General features: G+C 31.7%; 1 protein-coding gene across 2 annotated transcripts in view; it reads right to left on the bottom strand.

Moving 5' to 3' along the window:
• Positions 1-399: 399 nt before the first annotated feature.
• The window catches only part of LOC132757103 (uncharacterized), a 32885-nt gene continuing 9026 nt past the window's right edge, over positions 400-24258 (bottom strand). For both annotated transcript variants that reach the window (XM_060748288.1, XM_060748287.1), the window contains exons 3-8: positions 20548-20712; positions 15725-16042; positions 8731-8935; positions 7169-7282; positions 4117-4221; positions 400-2883 (exon numbers count right to left, since the gene is read on the bottom strand). In XM_060748288.1, coding sequence (XP_060604271.1) covers positions 2566-2883; positions 4117-4221; positions 7169-7282; positions 8731-8935; positions 15725-16042; positions 20548-20712 — 1225 coding nt within the window. In that variant the 3' untranslated portion in view covers positions 400-2565. The remainder of the gene's footprint in view (positions 2884-4116; positions 4222-7168; positions 7283-8730; positions 8936-15724; positions 16043-20547; positions 20713-24258) is intronic.

Genomic DNA, 24258 nt, shown 5'->3' with positions numbered 1-24258 from the left:
TGTTCTCTGCCTAATTCTCCATAAACGAAGTTATTTTTATTTTCGGACTGTTAATCATGCAAATCTTGAAGATCTAAACTGTTAATTTTAAATGCCTCGCCAACAAGTTCATAACCCAGGGTATGACTACTGTTCACATAACATTTATAAATGGTGTTTTCTTATACACTGACTCTAACATGTTTTGTAATATTTCATGTATTTGAAATTTTACACAACGTATTGCTTCTAAATTTGCATCGTCATCGTCTCTGAATATTTTGTTTTCTTTAAAACAGATTGTATTACCTAAACATTGACACTGGTCAAAATGTTCAGATACAATTTTATCATTTTATCCCCTTCCATTAACAGACATTGAACATGGTTGATAAGAAAAAGTCAAGGTAATAATAGTTATCATTTTATTATACAAATACATATTCAAACTCCAAAAACCAAACTGTTTGTCGCCAAAAGAATGCTACCTCAAATGACATTGAAAAATAAAAAAAATGAAATGTAGTTTGTTTTTACATTAGTTATACATACAAAGTGCAATAAATAAAAAAATAGTTGTGATTCTATATAGTGCTTCTGCAATCTTCCTATTTTCATCAACATTTTGACAAGACCTTAAGCACCTTTTTATTCAAGCATAAATATATAATTTGGCAAGGTGATAAAATTGACTTTACTCTGAAATATAACATTACCTAAGATTGTATAACGCCACGCCTTTAATGAGTTTAATCATCCACAAGAGAAAAAAGGCAAAGTCATTTAAAGAATTGAAGAAATACTTTGTTTGCAGAAGAACACATTTCATATTCATATTAAGGGTGTTACAAATATTAGCATCACTTCTAAGTCACAACAAAAATCCTATTCTATACATGAACAAATAACAAAAATTATAATTGTGAAGAAGTATTTCTGAATGTGTGTTCATTAATATTTCTATCGTGAAGGTGACCAGGACTATAAGCTGTTTACCCGTCAGACCTCTGATATAAGGATTGCTGGCCTCGTTAGAGACAAGCCTTATTTCCTTTAGCAAGAAACTTAACATTCATTGCTTAGTATTGGTTGGTTTCAGGAACGGGTTCAAGTGTTATAACATAACACAATCAAATTAAAACAAATTCGTATAAACTAAAAGGAATTAAATAAACCACAAGGTTGATCCATTACTTTAAAATGAATTGGTCCGTAATACCATAAGTAATTTTGTTGTTAGTATTTAATATTATACGTGATATTATACGTTAAAACAAACCATCATGATAGAATTAAATATGGATGCCGTTGTTAAGTGTTAGATACATGATCCAATGTGACATTTTAATTAATAGCAGATAATAAAGTGTTCTTGACCAAACTATTATTATTCATCATATACATTTTCTTACTAAATCACTTTAGAATTCTTATCAACATTTTGTTTTTTAGAAATATTACATAACATTAACCAAATTATACATCTCTTTTGTTTTATCAATATTTGAAATACTTCTGGAAAATGTGCTCTTTGCAGACGAATCAACTAAAATAGATATTACACTTAATATGCAATTTATTTTCATACTAAATCTACAGTATAGTTTATAAATTTTCTCATTGAATAACACTTAGTATGTTATGTTGATGTATTCATATATCAAACAGTGATGCAAAATACATTTCTAAATTTAATACTGTACACAATCATGTTCCAATTAAAAGAATATGTTTTTATTATGACAAAAACTTTGAAGAAATGGTTATACAATGTACATGTACATAATTGTGACTTGAAACATATATTACGAGGGGTCATCCAAAATTCGTGGACTTTCTTTGTTGCGTAAAATATATTTTAGATATTGATTTGAAATTCTTATTCTACTTACAAGACTTAACAACAAATAAACACAGAAAAATTCATGCTAGTAGCGTCTTATATAACAACAATATTTAATTTACAAAAACATATGTCGGTGACAGCTGCGCACTCCAAAAAGTTATTGACTTCAACGTCATAATATTTAACGTAAAACTTATGATTCAACGTTACGCAGTCAATAAACATTACTTCATAAAGTAATGTCCATCACTAATTTGTATGCCACTTAAACACTAATGTTTAGGTAATCAATTAAACGATGATTACAGTGCAATCATACAATCTAGTAAAAACCGATGATTGCGATTGAGGATTACCCTAGGTCTTGTAGCAGTTTCTGTTTGAAGCTGATAGAAGATTCAACCTCTTGTATTACTTTGATACAAAATCATTAAAAAGTAATTTTGTTATCTTTATCTTTGTATGTAAATCATAAAGCAAACAATATATATTACATGATGACAGCTAAAATATATACATTTTATTTTATATATACAATAATAAAAATGTTTTGTGATATCTTGTTCTCATCAATTATACACGAGAATACATTTCCCGGTTTTAAATAGAAAACACAATCAGTGAACAATTTCTGCAATAGTAAATGCAAAAAAAAAATTATAATATGATATATAATATTTAAAAATGTATAGTATCCCTTATCTAGTTCCGGACAAACATAGTCCATAACTACAAAATATTCATTTCTTCTTGCCCAAAACTCTCAATGGTTCGGCTACACCTTTAGACAGAAGTCCACCATCAATACCATTATAAAGCGGTGGAAATACCAAAAAATCTATTGTTTGGCCAGATTGACTGTACACTGTAAAGATATTTGTATCAAACTTCTCGCCTGGTTTGACATCCATTTTCATCCACAAAGGAGGGTCATGCAGAGCCATAAGCCAGCTAATCTCAGCACATTTCTGTATATAAGGTGTACACGCTTCTATATGCTTTTTATCAAATTCTTTTTTCTGCCTTTTATCCCATGTTTGAAGGTCTACAAGCAATGCCTATAACGAAATAAATTTCAAAAAAGTTAAAGCCTTTCAATAAATTTTATATCAGTAAAATTCTCTGAGTTTTTACCACGGCTTTTGGCGCGTTGATTGGTCACTAACCCCGCCCTTCCGCCGTTACCTACCCTACAACCTTCTTACCTCTCCAAACCCATGTAAACTGCATTAATTTTTATTTGTAATATGCTCTAATATTTCATATATGCTTTAATTCAATTTCCGTCATTTTCCATAAAAAACAAAAAACAAAAACGATACATATATATCATACGATATCATATAAAGGTATGCAACTCGCTGCACATTTTTCAGCACTCATCTTTATGCGAACTCCATAACCCCAACACGTTTTTACCAATTTTCATAATCTTGGTACCAAATTGTAGGGAAGTAAATTAAATAACATTAGTCGACGGCGGCCTGGTCGCTAGGTTTTTTGAAAATTAACGGCAGTTTATTCGAAATGAATACATATCTTTTTGTACTGCGCTGATAAATATGATAAAATTATATTATTATTTGCAATAATTGTTCAATCAAAGCATTATACCAATCTATAACGAACCGTGTTTTTCCGATTTGTCCAATTCTCAATCCAACATGAAAGTAGCGGATGCAGCAACTGTATTTTCGTATGGAGTATTTTCATTGGTCATGTGAAAACCTCAGACTAATGAAAATACTTCGTACACAAATTGAAGGGGAGAGCACCATGCTGCACATGTTACCCGCATTACAATTGGAAAATTCGACATATCGGAAAATGGGTTCGTTTCTTATGATGTTTTGATTGAACATTTATTATGAATTTGAATAAAAGATCGAAACATAATGCACAGAGTGAACACCAAACATAAGGTTGATGTTCACCTGTAAAATAATTGTTTTTATCTGACATACAACAACAAAAAAACCAAAAAAAAACAACAACATTTTTTTTCTATTTATCCATGCTTTTAGTGAGTTTTCATGTGCTCTCATTCATGGCGCCATCAAAGAGAACATTGTTCCGATGAAAATGTATCTTGTAAAATTTACATTTTAATATATGCCTCAATATTCAAGCGACGAAATGTATTTCTGAAGATATATCTATTTACTTATGATACATTCTTTTCATCCGCATTTAAAAATAATCCGGCTACTGTTATTGTATTACTTTATATTGTCACTGTCTCCTAAGAATTATACATTTAATGGACTATCAAATGGCTCTGTTGACATTACCTGTTTAACCTCCTCTATGACAGTTGGTGATACTCCAACCCTTTTACGTAGCTCTATAAGTGATTGCTGATCCTGTGATGTAATTTTAGTTTTGTCAGCCAGTCCCTGCAATGATTGCAAGACAGATTTCGATCATTTATTGTAGAATTATAACCATTTAATTACATTAAATACTGAACACTCATGCTAGTGTTCTATCTTTATATACATTAACTGCTGCCAACTATTATTAAGACATATTAATAAAGGCAGAAACTGAACTTTTATCAATACACTACACTGCAAAAAAGTAAGAAATCTAACAATAGCACAACAAAGAATAGGTAATATATGCTTGAAAGCAAAATTTTGTAAGAAATAAAAAAAAAATATTTCAATCATGGAAGAGACCCATTCATGAAACTTGTCAGAAATGGATAATATATTATTTAAACTTACAATACTAGTTGAACCAAGGGCACATGCGTTATATCACTAGGTACGTGATTGATTTAATAAACGTTTGTTAATGTTTTTATTGCGACATGCCAAATAACCAAGCCCTTGCTATTGTAAATATGCACTAAATGGTTAAGATGACCTACTTCTGTTGCATATGTACCGGCATAAAACAGCAATGAGGTTAGTTTGTAAATGATTGAAATTAAAAAAAAACACGAATAACATTGTTCCTGCTACACCCAGCCTGTACTTCAAAAGCACACACACAAACAAACGAACACACACCAAAGCACGCACTTAAGCACGAAGACACACAGACAAAAAGAAAACAACAGAAAAACATTTCCTTTGGCCAAGTGGCGACCTGTTTTATATCCTTTTGGAAAAATATTGTAGTGAAAATACAAAGTTTCCCTTACAAAGTAAACTGGAATATTATATTTGATATTTACAGTCAAGTTCATTTACAGATCAAGGTCATACTTAGATTATTAAATTGAATAATAATAGTAATTATAAGCCAAGCCATGACAATCTAAACTGAATTCACGTAGAAAACAAAATTTTCCCTTACAAGTAAGAATTTTATATTTGACATCAACAGTCAGGGTCATTCTCAGAACAAAGTTATATTTCAATTTTTCAGATGTTTGTGTTTTCATCAGTGTTTTATTTGTTTTGTTTTTTTGTTCCTGTATGAATCAAATATGTCCATTTGGATAAAATAGTAAATAATAACAAAGTAATGACTATTTAATCTGAATACAACAATATGACTTGTCGGTGAAGGAAATCAAAGATAAAAGTCACATTTGACAGGTCGGTATTGTCAAATATGTTATATTGTGAGTTTTGTTATAAGTATTCTTTTTCGAAATAAAAATCAAAGTCATTTCTAAATAAAAAGTTATAACCAAATGTAGCAAAAATCATTTATTTTACCTGGTGTCAAGGTCAGGGTTATGTTCAGTTAAATTTCCTTGTCAAAAGCAATGAGGTTCCAACGTTTGAAGGCAACCCATTCATTTTTTACAATGTTATAGGAAATTAGAGCAAAATACTGTGAATGTACAATAATTTGAACTTCAAAGTCAATGTCATTGATGGGTCAGGTCAATTTCAGTTTAAATTTCTTTAAAACATTGTTTTAAAGATAATTGTAATCATGTATAAGGACAATCCATCAATAAATAACATAGATATAGCCTTTTATTGGAAAATCAACCAGAACGTAATTAAAGGTTAAGTTCAGTTAAATTTCCTTGTCAAAAGGAATGTGGTTCCAAGGTTTGAAGGCAACCCTTTCATTTTTTACAATGTTATAGGAAATTAGAGCAAAATACTGTGAATGTACAATAATTTGACCTTCAAAGTCAATGTCATTGATGGGTCAGGTCAATTTTAGTTTAAATTTCTTTAAAACATTGTTTTAAAGATAATTGTAATCATGTATAAGGACAATCCATCAATAAATAACATAGATATAGCCTTTTATTGGAAAATCAACCAGAACATAATACCTTTACCTTCAGAAACAAGGTCATTTATCAGTAATGATTATGTACACTTTTGTTTATTTAAAGGATTATGTATACTAATTTTTGCAATCACAAAAATCAAGTTTAAAAAATGACATTAAAGGAACAAGTTATGAATGAGCCAAGGTCAAGTTCATCTTGCCTTACAAACTTTGTCCAAAATGGGTTTTGTGGCCAGGTATGAAGACGAGCCATAAATAAATGCAATAATTTTAACAATGTTAAAGTTTCTGGACGGCAACTGCAACAGATTATACGAATAAAACCATAGCTCAAAATTTTGCTTTGATAATGTCGAGCTTATAGTCCAATCAAAAACATAATTACCAAACATTTATGCTCTGCACAATATAACTTTGGTGGAAAATTTTCAAGACATATTTACTATGCATATCAATCACACTATGTACATTATAGAAACTGTAGGAAGGCGGAACGACATAAAAACAGGACCCCTATATGCTCCCCATCATTTTTGAGTGAAGCAAAAAATCTTTGTTCTTGTCATCACATCATCTTAATCATAAAAACTACAATGAAACTGTTTTGAGGTACATATCATGTTAAATGAACAATCCGTTAATATATAAGTAGAAATTATCTAAATATCATTATAAGACTTGTTTTATTATGACCAGTTAGAAGGTATGTAGAGAATATTATCAATTCCATTCTGTTGGCATCCTATGTAAATCACTTAATTAAGTCACATAAACAAATACAAGACAAATGTTCAGTCAAAGTTCCAACATATTTGTATAAAATTAAATAAATGCAATGAAAACATCTTGTTATGTTAATAAATGGAAATAACACATAAATTTCGTAACTGAACATATAATTTTGTTTAAGCTGGTACTAGGTTGCAATAATCAGTGCCACCCATGAGGGAGCTTAATTTCAATCAAGCATAAATTTTTAAGTTTGTATGTACTGTAATACTATGATGATTTCCACATTTCACTGTCTCGAATATGTTTACACGTTTGACAGATAAAAGGGGCACCGCCTTATTATCAACGCGTTTATGTACAAGTATAATTAACTGAATTTAAAACATAATATTTACATACACCAACATATTTCTTTTGGTCAAAATTAGCCCGATTTTGAGCAGGATGTAGAAACGCACTTTGTAAACTGTCCATTTGTGTCGTCATCAGATTGTTGCAAAACGTATAGCATTCCTGTGAACAAAATAATTGTTGTCTAAATTGCAGCCATTTTCATACATATCAGACATTTTTAAAGACAAACAATGCTAAGATAGAGACATACTACGAATATATACAAAAAAAAAACAACATTTATATCAAATGTGTCAGATTAATATTCATTTCTTAATGACAACATAAAGCCAAAAAGCTCTACATTCACGGGTTGGAACCCCAAAATTGAGCATCAGTAAAATTTATATGTGAATATCCGCTGCTCGAGATATATGCTTTAACTTGATATGTGAAGGAGAAAATAAGCCAGTCATATGGTAAGTTTTGGACATTTTCTTCATATGCATTGCATATTTTTGGCACACCCGAGCCCACGACGGAAAGTATATGTCGATGATGACTGCATAAAAATCCGAACAAAAAAGTGTAAATATAGAGATCAAAGCAAGAAGGGTAGAATGACATTTCGGCTTTCTTAAGAAAGCTTTGAATTTTACATAAATAATTAAAAAGTTGAAAATTTACCCTGTGATTCAATTGTTTTCTTTTTAAAGCACATATCTGGAGCAGCAGAAATTTACATATATATTTTACAGATGCTCAATTTTGAGATCCATATGGGGTTCTACACCACTGACATTAGAACGGAATGATTTTTGACCAACTGGCTTCAAAATCAATAGAGGTCAGTCGTAAGTCATTACTAACCTCCACACCAAATCTTAGGTCTTATAAAGATTGAAGAAGCGGTTTTAACTGTATCCTAAGGACATAAAAGCAAAACCAATGACTCTTCCAACGGGGCCAATTTGAATATCAAATCAATAATTTGAACGATCTTGGTTGAGGTCAACTTGACAAGATTTCATGCTCTAACGCTAGGAAGATTTATAGTTTTTACTATACATGTCCATATAGGGAAAACAAATCATTCCTATTCCAAGCATGGTCACTTTTGATCCAAGCGATTCAATTTAAATAAATTGATAGAAATGTTTATAATGGTGTTCCTTACAAAAATTTCTAAGCTCTATCAGTGAGGATTTCAAAACAGGCAGTTCTTAATATTAATTATAATCGAACACTTTTCATTTTTCATAATCAGACCGGTTCATTAGATGTTGCCAAAAGTTCATGCCACATATCTATGCTCTTTTTAAACAACTTTGACAGGTAACCTACCAAGGATCGTTAAAGTGAAGGTTAGTAAATATTCAGTCATTATGTTGTTTTAAACATGTTGAAGACGAATGACAGACGACAACTGACGCGGATAGCTCATCTTAAGCGCGTTGTCCTTAGATGAGCTAAAAAAGTGGACTTAAATTTTAGATATTATGCAGAAGAAAATAAAACTAGAATTCACCTGCACCAACTTGCGCTGCTTAAAGAAATACTTGTTTGATGAAGTAAAATAAAATCAGCATTTCTAGAACAATGTTTAATAAAATGGTATTATACATTACTCGGAGAAGGTCCAGTAGAATATGTATTGCCGTTTTTAGTGGTAAACCAAGTTTTTTGTCCGTCAAATCTTCAAAGGCATTAGTCCATTCATCATCATATAACTGGCCAAACCTCTCTGACAGCTTCATTGCTCTGTAAGGATCACTTAGGTCTAGTATATCAGCAATCTGCTCCGGATATTTCTTACCTGCTAGCTTACTAAACCTGAGTACAAATAGAATAAAACACTAATGTCAGTAAAATGAATTCATGACAAGTATTCAGCAATTTGATCCATTCATGTGTCTTTTGAGAATTTCATACATACGCACATGCATACGCAGAAAAACATGGCATAATAAAATCAAATGGTGAAATATCAAATATGAAGGACACAATACATGATCATAATATTCGCATTGTCACTTAAATTATTTACAACTTAATTGATCCGAAAATGTCCAAAATGACATGAGGGCAACAAAACCTTATCTCATTATAGATATAGATTCCCAGGCCCCAGATTTTGATTTCTACCCGGTATTGTCGATTGTTCTATTTCTTCATTTGTTTTACATTGTTTTATTGTTTGTTTTTAATCAATATATTGAAACTGAAATGTAGCCTTAGATCTGTATATTTATATATGATATTTTTACTAATATATTTCTATCTATTAATATCAATAAATATGTTCCTACTGATTCTATGTATACAGCTCTGTCGTACAATATGAAGTGTTTTTCGGAATTTCTTCGGATCAAGTTTATATCGTGTATAAATATTTTGATGTTTTCTATATGTTGTATCGCTTAATAATGATATATAGAGTAAAATAAACTATTTTTGTTTATTAAACAGCAGCAGCCATTCGGTAAAATATGTCACTTTGCAGTTGCGCTCAGTCCCCCACCAATTGCTGAAATATAATGCCAAACAGCAAGTCGGCCAAATCTGCATATTTATCTAAATTTACTGTCATGGTCTTGAAAAACCGTACATTTTGTCACTTCTTTCTATACTTGAAGATTGTAATAAGTAATTCACAGTTTGAAATAATTTCAGTCGGACGTCCCCAGACAATTACTTTTCAAAGACCACAAGTTATGCAAAATGTTGAATGTTCTTACTATAAGAAATATTTTAGAGATAGATTATGGTTATAATTGAGTTAAATATTTTAATCACGGAAATTTATTAAAATTTATGAAATTCTTACTAAATATATCTTATTCTAATATAGAAATAAATGAATTATTTTTGGAAAGCAGCGTCCCGATTGATGTACTTTCAAAATATGCATTTAATACAGAAGTAACACACAAATCTTAATAATGAAGAAACTTATCACATTGCATTGGCTGAACATTTACTCCGTCTTACACATGTTTGTTCAACAATAATTCCATGAACATTACAAATTTGTATGTGAACAATTTCAATCCCATCTTCATATATCTGTATTGTTTTGATTATTTGATAACAACTGACACATCCCAAATCTGAGTGTTCCTTGATAGAGTTGGTCTTTGAATAGAATACCTCTTATAAATGTAGTGAGTGCTCATCAATGAATTTTTATTGTCTGCCAAGAAAAAAGTTTTTTTTCAAGAATTAATTCCACAGGCTTGACTGGAACAAAGTCAATAACCTTCACAATATCATTGCCCTTTTTCTAGGTTGCCCACCAAGAATCTACAAAAATGGAAATTCCTTATTGCCTATATTATGTTAATGGTGACAAACAGTCAATTTCTCCGTGAATTTCATTTGAGGCAAAAAGAAAATAATGTCAACAGATCTAATATTTCCTCACTTGCAGAGTGAATGTGACACACATGTTTAAATACATTTATATATAAGGATGATTTGTCTAGTATCGCAGAAAAAAAATATCTTGCGCTTGTGTTGGTATCGAAACTTACTCTCCGGATCACGGCAGTTTACGAAAGCACAGTTCAGCCAGGCAGTCTATCAAGCAGTTTCCCAGTAGTATTTAGCTTTATTTTTGCATTGAACTAATTACTTAGGTATATGCCAGGGGAAAAGTACAGTGCGAATGACCGTAAGTAGAATTTCATGATCAATTCCCTGAGTTTTGTCTACCTTAACATTTTTAAAAACACTTTGTGACAATGAAATGTGGTTCAGCATACAATCACATCGGATAAACATATGTATCTGAAGTGATTCGACAAATTAAGCACGGGCTTCAATGAAATGCATTTTGGATTTTTTTGCATTGAACTTTACATCAGTATCAGTCTGATTAGAAAACCTTTCTTAACATTAATTAAAAATAAGTATCTTTTAACATCCATTTAGTATCGTCATGAAATATAAGACCTTCATCATCTGCCAGTGTGTTCTCTTTACCAGGCGAGTGACTTGCTGCAGCCACATTTTCTTTGTTGAGCAAACTGCCAAAATTCTCTACCAATTAAATAACGCTCTTCTGAAACGGACGTCACCATTCCCAACTAACAACCTTGGTCTCTTGATAATTACACGCCGGCCTTGAATTCTAACTACATGAACTTCTATTTTATCAAAATTGAACTGTATGTCAGATATATTCACTATAGGATACAACATTTTTGCAATTAGGTGCGGAAATACAGGGTCGGTCAGGTTACTGGAACCACACTATCATTTTGTTTTGGCCTAATCTCGCGTGAATGAGTCTCGCCAGAATTGTCATTTATTTTCATTTATTTTTTCGTTTTTGTATTACATAAACTGATATCACTTTATAATTAAGTCATAATAATTATTTGGAAAAAAATACGTGAAGAAATAATTCAAAATGAAAAAGAAATGCTGTTCGTATTTAGACTAGTGACTAAAGTTCTCGCAAAAAAAAACAACATCCAATGAAAATGCTTTATTTACACACGCATCGGCGTTTACCTAAAATAGAACATAACAGAACATATCTTTTATTCACCCAGGTACAAGAAGATATCATAACATGGGGTTATAACGAAATTTACATGAACACAAAATAAAATAGAAAGTGACTATTTTGACGAAAGTGAGCGAAATTGACTTTAAAAATATGAATTATAGCGTTTCAATAGAATTTAACAAAAAAAAATGCAGTTTGCAGACGAATAATCATAGAAACTTATTATATTTAATATTATAAAAAATAATCATAATATTGATTTAATCGCCATTAATTTGCATAATTTCTATAAACAAGTTCCGAGATCTTCCCTTCACTCACATTAGAAATGCGAAAGTGACTTGTAAGATATCAAAACAGCTTTTTAATTGGAATTTATGCTAATATTGGAGTTTGTAGACGTATATTATCAGAAATTAATATTTATTGTCAAACTAATCGTTATGATGATTTATACCACATTTATTTCAATAATCTTTATGTTATTCAAATTCAGCAATATTCCTTTCGATCACACTGGAAATACGTAAGTGACTTATAAAATATCAAATATAGTATTTTAATTGTAATTTATAATAATTTTGCAGTTTGAAGACGTATTTTCATAAAAGATTGATACTTCTTTTTCCCAAAATAATGATTATGATGATTTAATATCAAATAAGTATGTTTTGTCCTATGATCAGTAAAGTTGGTAGGGAAGTTGATCATCATTCACAGATGGCCCCTATTGATTTTAAGATCAGTAGGTCAAAGGTCACTTACATAATGTATGAAGGGGGGGATATTTCCTGTTCTACGAACCTTTGTTCATGCAATTCTTTTGACCTCGTGTACATAAAATTTTCATGTATGATCGTCTGACACGTAACTATGCAAGATCAAAGTATTTTAGAATTCCCTTTTTCGTGCATTAGATATGGCCCTTCCTGACTTTTTATACTGTATACAAATTTCACAATTACTGACTTTAACAAAAAATTTACTGCCAACGTATAAATATTTAACATGTTACATTTTATTATACCTCAATCCATCCTTCAATGTAAAACTCCCAGGCCTATTATGTGTTCTTATTGAATATCACCCTCCTAGGATATATTCCCCGGGAACATTTTTATATCACCCTTGGATACATAACTCTTGCATAACTCCATATTATTGCCTCTCCTATTGTGTCATCAGGATGAGCATCATCTATGTATTCTATTTATTTCCCTTACTGCGTACTTTATAAATATTGTACTTGTAGGTCTTTCGGTGTAATAAAATAAATAACATGGTTATGTGCCTTTGGGGAAATATACCAGTTCTCTGGTTGACAATATCCTCTATCACCCCGATAGCCATTTTTTATTTATATGACATTCCTGGGCGTAAAATGTTTCTCCCTGATTCATGTAATACTCTCGACAGAACACTGATAGTGAGCAACTTTTGGTTTGATAGTGAGCAACGTTTGGTTTTCACCATAAATAATCTCGGTCAGTGATTTTCTAAAACGGTAAACAGATAGGATATGTGAAAAAAAGTGTTTAAATGATTGTTGTAACTCTGCCTATTTCTTAATATGTTTATCCAATGTGATAGTTTTTATACTTTTCTATAAATTCTTGCAGCCTAACAGCCTTAAATATAACAGTGTCCATTCATCTCATTTTCGTTCATAGCAGACTGGCGTTTCCGTAAGTTTTTCCCGTGAGTTTTAACCTAGCCTAAAATTTCATCTGGCATGGGGGTGCCAGATGAGTCGTGTGCCATACAACAACGTCATTTTAGCTCATTTATGAATACACTGCGTTAAAATGGCGTGATTTTAGAAGGGAAGTATGTGCTTAGGATAATGTCATTTCGCTGCTGTTATTCAAGTTGTAAATTCATACGTTATTGTTAGAAAATAGTTGGAATGACATTTATGTATGAAATGACATAAATTTCAACATGAAGTTGATTTAATCAACTATAATGAGAAAAATTATGTGACATGTATTGATATCGCATATGTTTTTTGAAGTCAGTACAGCAGTAGAAGAGCATGTGACTGTGGTAGGCAGACACAAAATGGTGCCACAACAGTGACATCACTCCAGACGACTAAACATTTACAAAACAGGCTGTCATACATGGATTATTGCACCAGACTCCGGAAAAAGACAATCCCAAAACGTTAAAGGTAATTCTGATATACGAGTATCACATTCATACTTGCTATATGTGTCCGATAATATCGTTTTAGTAATATTGGGAATCTACGTAAACAATTAACAGTGTGTAACTTGGTAGAGATGCAATAACAATTTACATTAAAATAACTATAAAGATCATCAAGGCAAAGCCAACGTTCACAGGACGCCGCCCCCGGACACACCCTAGCAGGACACCCAGAAGGGACCAAACAAGTACCTGAATTGGACACAATGGCGAAAGGAGCGAGACATGTAATGTGAAATAATATAAACAAAAGCAGGCCAATAAGGGAATTAAAGGGAAAAGGGCTGTAAGGGTGACAAGGTGGGGGGAATGGAAGGGGGAAAATACCTACCGTCAACGACAATCCAACAAGACAGACATCACAAAACATGTAAACATCCAAAAACAAGTAACAATACAGACAAGAAAAACACATGAAGGAACACAAAGGGGTACCGCCTTGGAACGGTCAGTAGTAGTTAAACCACTGGGGAGTTTAAACCGGTTTGAGGCGCGCCAAACCTCACTCTTAGTCCCAATATGTTCCTGAATGACACGAAAATGTATATAAAATTAATCCCCGCCAAGTGAAATTCTAACAATGGTCATGGTTTCATTAGACGAAATAAATAAAACACATACAAAATTGTGTAAATATTTAGAAAAAAGTGACTGCCTAATGACCATTACCAAAGTACTCGATGCCTTAAAGGAAGGCAGAGCAACAAGAAAATCACCTACAAGGGCCCGACGAAGCAAGGCAGAAAGCGAACATTAAGACAATTCAGTTTCCAAAGGGCTTTAATACATCATATGTACTTTTATATTATTCTATAAACTGTAGAAAAAAACTTTTCGTGAGTGTTTTCTTATTAACTAAGGTGTATATTTTATTAGCATATTATTATCAAGAAATCATATCGGTCTTAGCTGTGTTTATCAGCTATTTAACACCGGTTTGGATTTTAGATGTGTAGGAATTTACCACAAAGGCCGTTTCCCTGAGTGGTTATTGTTTTGCATCAAAACGACAAAACCGGTGGTAAATAGGCGTAGACCGATATTATTGCGATTCTAACAAGATCAAATAAGAAAAATCACTAATGCTATTTTTACTTCTTCTAACGATGTTCGATTTCGCACCCTACTATTGCTAAGATATAGAAATTATTAAACAAAAGAAATAATAATAATAAAAAAAGTTATTTTATCAAGTTTTAAACAATAAAAAAACTTACGTCTTACAATGGATCGTATTGTGTTTACATCAGTTCCCAATTTATCATTCTTGTATGTTTGAAATGATGTCAGTGTTTATGAATGAGTTGTATACATAGGATGACGTCATTACGCTGCTTACGGATTGGCGCCGTTTTGTCAAAATATTTATTAAGTGATATGGATCAAATCTGTCGCGTTAGTGTATGTGAGATATTATTGCAGTATTGTATGAAAAGAAAATATTATAAGAACTGAAAATATACGTAAAAATGACTCTTTATTGTTGCTTTAAAAGGCTTTGTGAACTATATAACCCAGTGAGAAAACATAACAGCCACATAAACATGTAGTCCCTAACTAGTGTTTTTTGACAGTTTAACACTGATTTTTCTTTGTCTTTTTTTCTTTGTCTATAGTAACAAATTCACGATGAGTTTTAGAATTACTTGTATATATTGTACAGCATTAGTGCAAGACATGAGTATATTGTATGCATAGCTAGTTGTTTCTCACAACATTTGATTTGAGGCTAAATTGGTTGATGTACATGTATGAATAAGCGAAAATCAAAAGTTGGTTCCTAAAAACAAAAATGTTGTTATTGAAACAAGATTGAGTAAAAAACGTTCCGAAAAAGAAAATACCTTAGAAAAACCTGAATGCGTCTACATAACGTAATTAAAGCACTAACTTACCTGTCTCGTAAATTATCTCGTTCTGCTAAGAGCTTTTTGTACTGGTCATCTGATTTCCTTTTCTCCTCTTTAAGAACATTTTGCATGTGTTCCATATTCTTGTTTGCCTGTTGTTCTATATGATATTTGTGTTTATCAAGATTTTTATATGCAGCTTCAAGTTTTTTATTTGCAGCTTCTAATTCTGCTATTCTTTTTTGATGTTCCTGACACTTAACAAAATCATCATTGACATGTTTCTCAAGCCTCTGAACCATGTCCGTAGCAGACTTTAGTTCATTTTCAACAGCTGTTCTTGTCTTCTTTTCCTGTCCAAGACTATAGGTATAACATAGATAAATACTAATTAAATATTTAAGAATACTTAGCATATGTTCTTTAGCAAACTCCCAAGCAGACTTTAGCTCGTTTTCAACATTTGCTCTTATCTTGATTTCCTTTTCAAAACTTTAGGTACAAAATAGAAAAATAACTTGTTTAGATTTAAATTCATGAAATAGCGATGAAATAGATATTTTCAGGTACACTCACTTCATATAAGCTTTCAGTCAACAATAAGTGTGGCCTTGACCTTGAACAGGCACAGAGGCTGCATGAGTCCTATACATCACTTTATTGCAGACAAAGAATGAAAATAGAACTGTCTTTTGTTTACCTTGACTCTGAACCAGCATAATGTAGATATAAGTTATACACCTTGCCTAATGTAATGTTGAAGTGGACATGTGGACCAAGTATAAAGAAAATCCATGTAGGGGTAAATGATTTATTGAACGGAAACTAAATTTGAAAAATGACAAACAACTGAACTGACAGACAAGCATAACACAATACTTCAGTAAAGCCTACCAACTTTTGTGGTAGGTAAAAAAAACTTTAAGGGATTTAACCATTTTGTAATTATGTTTTCTTCATCTCTTCAAAAACTCTCATAATTTTGTCATATTGAGTACTTTTTATCTTTTTTAATTTCAAGATTCAGCTTCCTAATCAATCATCCTCGTATGTAATCAAAACAGCATTTTTGTTATGTGGACGCCTAAATGGCTGATGTCCAGGCATCCCTCAGAAATTTTGAAAATATGATATCGATGGTTTGCAGATGTTTTTTTTCTTTATGCACTACTTAAAGATCGGACATATATTAAAACATGTGTCTTTCAACGAGTGCTTTGAATTTATTGCTCTTAAGTAAATTGAACACAGTACTAATGAACTGGCTATCCATATACATATCACCCGATGAAAATACATGTAATTATAATAATAGAAGTCTAAAAGGTCGGATAAATTTAGACCAGTAATACTTTTTATTTAAACATGTCACTCATTTATATGAATTTGCAATTCCCGAACAAAATATGTAATGTCCTGCTCTCATTTGTACAATTGACATTCATTTTGTTGATAACTCTACTTAAATGAAGCCAAAAGTGTGATGATACTTGCTAAATATATGTACCTATGGTTGGAGAAAATGACTTTTAAGACATATACGACCCCCCCCCCCTTCCCCACGGCATAGCCATTTTCCAATATAAGTGAGTTTTGTATCTATTGTGGGGTTCTTTTAGGTAATAATACATGCTAAAAAATAACTAAGATCTTGGCATTGTAGCCCTACAAAGGAAGTATACATGAAAAAGTTTTTACTATATAAAAAGCAGTGACTCCCGTGGCGGAACTAATATTGACCGAAGAGCTCATATTTTAAGGGTATTTGTATAGACCCACTAGGCAATGTTACATACCTCATATCTTGGTTCTTGTCCTATGGTTTTCGAGTAGAGGTTTTTACGTCATTTCTACATATACATTATATCATATAACAAAACCCAATGATCCACGTGGTAGGGAATATTTTTGCCCCCAGGAATATATTTTGAGAACACTTAACAGTGTTACCTACACAAATTCTTAACTCTAACTCTAAGAGGAAGTCTTTAATTTTTAACTACATGTATATACAAATAAGGATAGCCTATTAGATCCCTAGGCGTGGTCAATTTTAATTAAACTAGGTAGACCGACTAGATGATTTTGCAAATAGCCCATTGCATTAAAGAAAGAGATTTTTAAAGTTTATTCTTTCTGCATGGAATGGAATTCTTTGTACAAATTAAATACATTGTAAAGCTCCATGCCAGATACAACCCTGCTTAGTTTTAACAACATTTGCCAAATGGTTTAGGAGAAGATGATGATTTAAACAGACAACGGAAGACACACTAGGGACGTCGGGCTTGGGCCGATCACAATTATAGCTAACATTGAGCTCAAGGTGACTAATGAATGTTAACAAAATGGCGAAAACTTAAACATAATAGAGAAGAAGAAAGTTAAGATTTTTGTAAATTGCAAAAAGTTGACTAGAAATTAGAAAGTAATTTATTCATAATAAGCATTGCACCTGCTTTCATGCAAAAACCAACAATTGCGTGATAAGTGGACAACAGATGAACAACAAAAAGTCATTCGAACTAATAACTCCACATTAGCACAATGTTTTGAAAATATTAACAATTATTTTCAAGAGCTTAAATAGTATTAATAATTAAAAGCAGTCTGCCGCCTAATGTGATAAAATTAATACTGTGGATTTAAACCAATATCTCTGTTTTGGTTGTTTGTGTTGTTTTTTGTTGTTTTGTTTTTTTAATTTACAACAACAGTTGAAATCAAACGAATGTTAAACGTAGGGGGACTATATGTTAAAAATGTTATTAAAGTTTGACAAACTATAACCATTATATACTACAATTCATAAAGTTGCCAATCTTCCCTGCTTTCGCAGTGGTGGAGAGCGTAAATTTGCAACCTTAAGCAAAAATTTGTGAATATTTCCAAAGCTTACCATAGGTTTCTGTGGAGATTTTGACCGGAAAAGAGAAAAAAAGTGTAATGCAAATGTAAAGACTAAATTCTGCAATATCTCCAGGCATTCTATGATACATTTCAGATCCTCACGAAATATATTAAGGAAAATCAAAAAGATATCATTATGTCAATCATTTCATACGTTGAAAATATTAATAATGTATGATACATAATTAAAAATGTAGTAAATGTAGTAGACTCACATTCACCACTGAACAGGTCACACCACACTTTAGTATGCACCTTTATATTATCGTGTCAGGAATCAAATTTGAGAGGTACAAGAAATAATCAAATACATAAGTGGTTAAAATTTAGTAAACCATATATTGAAATAAATTGGAACAGGTGAATGATAATATTATATTAAAACATTATATTCAGTCCACATTGCGGTGGACACAGTTTTTGCAACACGTGGTTCATCACATAATGTCATAATGAAACAATAAAAATATACATGTAAATGAGGCAAACGAAAATAAACTCAGGTGTGCATCAAAGTAATGTCAATTTTAAGTTGCGATTTAAAAACAAAATACACATTCATAGTGCAATGTTTCTACTGAAAATAAATTGGAATGATGTCGTCAGACAAGTGGGAGATTTGTAATATACATCGGTAATTTACATCTACCATCATCAAATTAAAATATAACAACAAACACTAAGTTGATTCAATCAACTAAAAGAAGAAAAATTATGTGGCGTTTGCTTTTGAAGTCAGCATAGCAGTAGACGAGCATGTAGATTGTGGTAGGCAGACACAAAATGGTGACACAAAAGTGACATCACTCCAGACAACTTACAAATACAAAACAGGCGGTCATACATGGATTATTGCACCAGACTCGGAAAAAAACAATCCCAAAACGTTAAAGGTAATTCTGATATACGAGTATCACATTTATACTTGCTATGTGTGTCCGATAATATCGTTTTAGTAATATTGAGAATCTACGTAAACATTAAACAGTGTGTAACAATTAAAATTTACATTAATACATCGTATGTACATTTCTTTTATTCTATAATATGTAGAGTTCTGTGTGCCTCATTTATTTTCGATTATTACTGTTCAGAACTGTTAGGGGAGAATTGTGTTAGAGGCCGGATATCTCAGTCGGTAGAGCCGCGGAACGGTATTCCGACGGTCCCTAGTTCGAGTACCGGTCATGCTTCACGTTTTCCAACCCTGTGACACGATGAAGTATTTGGGGTTTTCAGGAATTTCTGTAAAATCTTAACTGATAATCTGCATAATAGTATTAATGCCTCAGTAGCACAGTAGAGTATGTGTTCCATATTTCTTACGCCATGTTAATCAGAGTTTGATACCCTATCACAGTTTTTTTTATAATGATCGTATTTTTTATTTGAACAAAGTTTACAGTTTCTCTAGATTGTTTAATTGTTATTATCCATTAATAATGACATAAAAGTAGTGACTGGGTTGCGCTTGCATACTTTTAAGAACTGAACATTTTTGTACTTATTTAGGTTCAGGGGTCTATATTATACCACCCACTAAAAAGCCTTACTAATATACATACATATTCTAATGGTGACGAATTCCTATCAAGTCCTTATCCCCAAAATGGGATACTGTCATGGGTTTTTTTGATAAGGTTTGTCATTAACAAAAACATAACGTGGTAAAAATGTTTTACACAATAGTATTACACTTTCAACTATAATATGCATATTTAAAGTAATTGCACGTGTACATTTCAAGTTTGAAACAAATCATACTACAAGCTGCTATATATATATATATATCACAAATAAAGAGAGTAAACATGTTGAAACAATCATTACTTTCAACTTAATAATATTCATACATATCGTTGAAAACAAACACAACAATACCTGATTATTTTAAAAACAAACACTATTACAAAATATTTGGAAATATTTATAAAAAAAAAATTATAAAAGTATTCTACCTTTTTGCTAGATCTTTTGATTCATCGTCTAAATCATTGTTTCTTTCATCTCTTACTTTTAAATCTTTTTCAAGGTCTTGGATTGTTTTCATTCTGTCATCAAGTTTGTGGCGTAGTTGTTCTACCTTCTTTTGCTCTTTTTCAAGTTCTGTCTCCAACGTTTGTCTTAAATACAAAATTGAAACGACACTGTATAAGCTGTAAAGCTGTTATAGATTCAATTCTGTATATGGTTATAATAAGTGATACAATCTTTAATAAATCATACTTATGTACACAAGGAAAGATATTGGTTGGTAAGGGTTATAATGCTTGCGAAAAAAAGTTGTAGAAACAACAAGTTTATGAACTGTATGGAAATCATTGCTTGATTGTAAAGTAAATGGTGCCTATGAAAATATACCCTTCGCTATGGAAAGTCAACGGTTGTTACAGAAGCCAGTAATTGCTATGAAATACAGTTGTTCCTATTGACAGTCAATAATTCCACTTCTTTGGAAAGACCATGTTTGCAATGAATTATAACGCTTGCTAAGGAAAAACTTGTAATAACGGAAAAAAGTTCAGTCAGTTATTGCTATCTAAGTCACTGGTTCAGGTTGTAAGTAAATGGTTGGCATGGAAATTTGATGTTTGTTATAGAAAGTCAACGATTGCCATGAAAGTCTTAGTAGGTTTAATAAACAATTGTTCGTATGAAAAGTCAATGATTTCGTTTGGTACACAATAGGCTATGGAAAGTCAATATTAATAGGTATGAAAACAATTATTAATATGGAAGTAAATGGTTGTTGTTGTTGTGAAAGTCTAAATTAATTGCTATGAAATATAATTGTTCCAATTGAAAGCCGACGGTTGCTATGGAAGTAACTGGTTGCTTAAGAAAGACATTGGTTACTATGGAGTATACTGTTTGCTTAGGAAAGGCAATCTTTGTAAAACACACAGGTTGCCTTTTAAGTCAATAGTTGCTTTTGAAAGTAAGTGGTTGCTATGAGAATCTTAAGTTATTTTGGGAAGTCAATGATTGTCATGGAAGTAAATGATTGTTTAAAAAAGGAAGTCCATGCATGACTCCGGAGCAGAACAGGGCAGGGCCAATTTACACCCAAGGGCTAAAAATTAAACAAGCTCAGTAGACGTCGCTAGAAATGTTTAACGACAATTATCTAAACTGTAGCTTTTCTGATTGTAGGGTCCACTTTAGATCACAGGGCAATAATTCGAAGCAAAATTGATGTGGTTCATAAGAAATGTTTCCCGAAAAATATATAAGCGTTAACCTTCATGGTCTTAGAGAAAACGATTTGTTTCTGTTATTATTATATACGCTCGTACATAAAATAAAATACATGACCCCCTTGACAGGGCAAAACAGCACAGTGCTATAATTTGAATTTGGTATAAACACCCTCTAGACAATGTTTCATACTAAATATCTCGTATTTTCGCCTTCATAATTTTAGATTTTATTTTCAGTTTTTGCTATGTACAAAATATATAACCCCCGGGGCTTGTCTAATTTTGACCCAGTGTTTAATATGAATTAATTTGGTAAAGTCCACCAGAAAATGTTTCTTGCCATTATTTAAGCTCAACCTCATTATGATGGTTTTAGAAAAAAGATTTTTTTATCTCAAATTTATGCTATATTCATATAAGATAAACAATGACCTCCTAGGTGGGACCTATTAGATTCCAGGGTTAAAATTTGAACAAACTTGGAAGAGGTCCATTAGACAATTTTTCCTGCCAAATATCAAAGTTTTAGCTCTTATGTTTTATAGAAGAAATGTGGGGATTCATTTTATTTACACTGTCATGTCAAATAGGAACATAATGACCTCAGAGTGAGGTTTGGCTCGCCTAAAACCGGTTTCAACTCCCAAGTGTGTAACTACCAAAACCGTTCGATGGCGTTACCCCTCTGTTATCCTTTAATTTCCACACGGGCCTGTTATAGTTTTTTTAATTTCACACATAACATATCTTATACATATAAACTGCAGAGGGGCGAATTTAAACCGAGAGCTTTAATTTAAACAAATCTGGTAGACCACCACAAGAGAATGTGTCATGTCATATTACTAAACTCTAGCTCAAGCATACTGACAAATCTGTCCTCTCATTATTTTTCTTTCATATCAATTATATACCCGGTTGAAACGACACCTGTGATACATGATAGCCAAAATCTCTTTCATTCCCGATACGCATCATACTTCTTAAATGAAAGAATACTAAATACGCGAATTCTGATAAAATAATCAACAATGTGCAGGTTTAAGGGAAGAAATGTCTACCTTAGATCATTTATTATTTAGCAACATATTGTTCAGTATCTTAATAACAATAGGAACACTTTTTTCTTTCATAATTGAACTAACATTTGGCACAGTTTTGAGAAATGGTTTATGGTAAAAAGATGCATTCAGATATTAAAGGAAAATGTTTACGCATATATTAAGCAATGTGTGAAGATAATTTCTTGTTTTCCAATAGATTATTCCCTTGTTATATAGTAATACAAATACTACAAATGAGCTTTTTTATCAAAGCATTTATTCTAACTGTACACATATGATATTGTTATGTAAGGAATTGAAATTTGGAGATATGTTAATCTCAACTGTGTTGAGTGAGAACAATATAGATTCTTAAAACTTATTCTATTGACATCGAAGAAAGGATAATATCATACTGGTCAAGATTATATAATTATAATGAATTTAAAAAGTTTCAATATTATACAATTATTGACTAGTGTGCCATTGAATATGACGTGATATTCACCGGCAGATGACATTTTGACCGAGGCAATAGCTGATGTCAATATGACTTTCTGCCAGTGAATATCAGATCACTGTAAATTGATAAGCTGTTAGTTAAACGGAGAACAAAAAGCTTTTTGAAAAGTCTAATAGCGTCGACAAAACATTTTGAAACTAAAATCAAGTCTGAATTTCTCAAGTTGTTTCAATCAATTAAATGAATCATTCATAAGAATTAAAGTATAAACAACAAAAACTTATTTTATATCTTAACAATTTGGCTAAATATAGACCTGTCAAATTATTGATTTGCATGGTTTGTTGATTGTCATATCCGACACCCTCCCATAATCAACATAACAAACTAGTCTTAATAAGTCCTGGTATAGACAAGTTATACTTTATTAATATACAAATCCAACAAAAATATACATGTCGAAATAGGACGTTCTTCAGTGGTACAAGTGGTATTATATAAAGATCAATGTGAAAATAATACTGGGCTTAAAGTTCACAAACTTGAGTTTGTGTTTTAATACAATGTACATAAAGATAATTAAAATGTCTCTGATAAATAAATGAACACGTTTAAGCAAACTGATCGTTGCAATACTCTTAACTTGCCATATCCGACAACCTCGAATAACCAACTAGTCCTAATGAATGTCGGTATAGACACGTGTGACTTTACTGACTTATTGTACAAGATGAGAACGACATAAAACGGAGATAATGGCAATAACTGCCTTATGCTTAGGTGAGCTAAACTGCTTGATAAATCAAAATTGATTCCATTTGTGCCGCTAAGTAAAAATAATACTCAATAATATATATCCACAGGGTTAGATGGGGGCTGAATGGTATAAAAAAGAACTGTATCATTGATACAGAAGAGAAAGAACATCAAAACTCTCGACAATGTTCACGGGGGCTACGCCCC

Source organism: Ruditapes philippinarum, unplaced genomic scaffold (assembly GCF_026571515.1).
Source record: "Ruditapes philippinarum isolate M1 unplaced genomic scaffold, ASM2657151v2 ctg636_1_1_1_1, whole genome shotgun sequence".
NCBI classification, from domain to species: Eukaryota; Metazoa; Mollusca; class Bivalvia; order Venerida; family Veneridae; genus Ruditapes; species Ruditapes philippinarum.
This window is presented reverse-complemented; position numbering and strand designations above follow the sequence as displayed.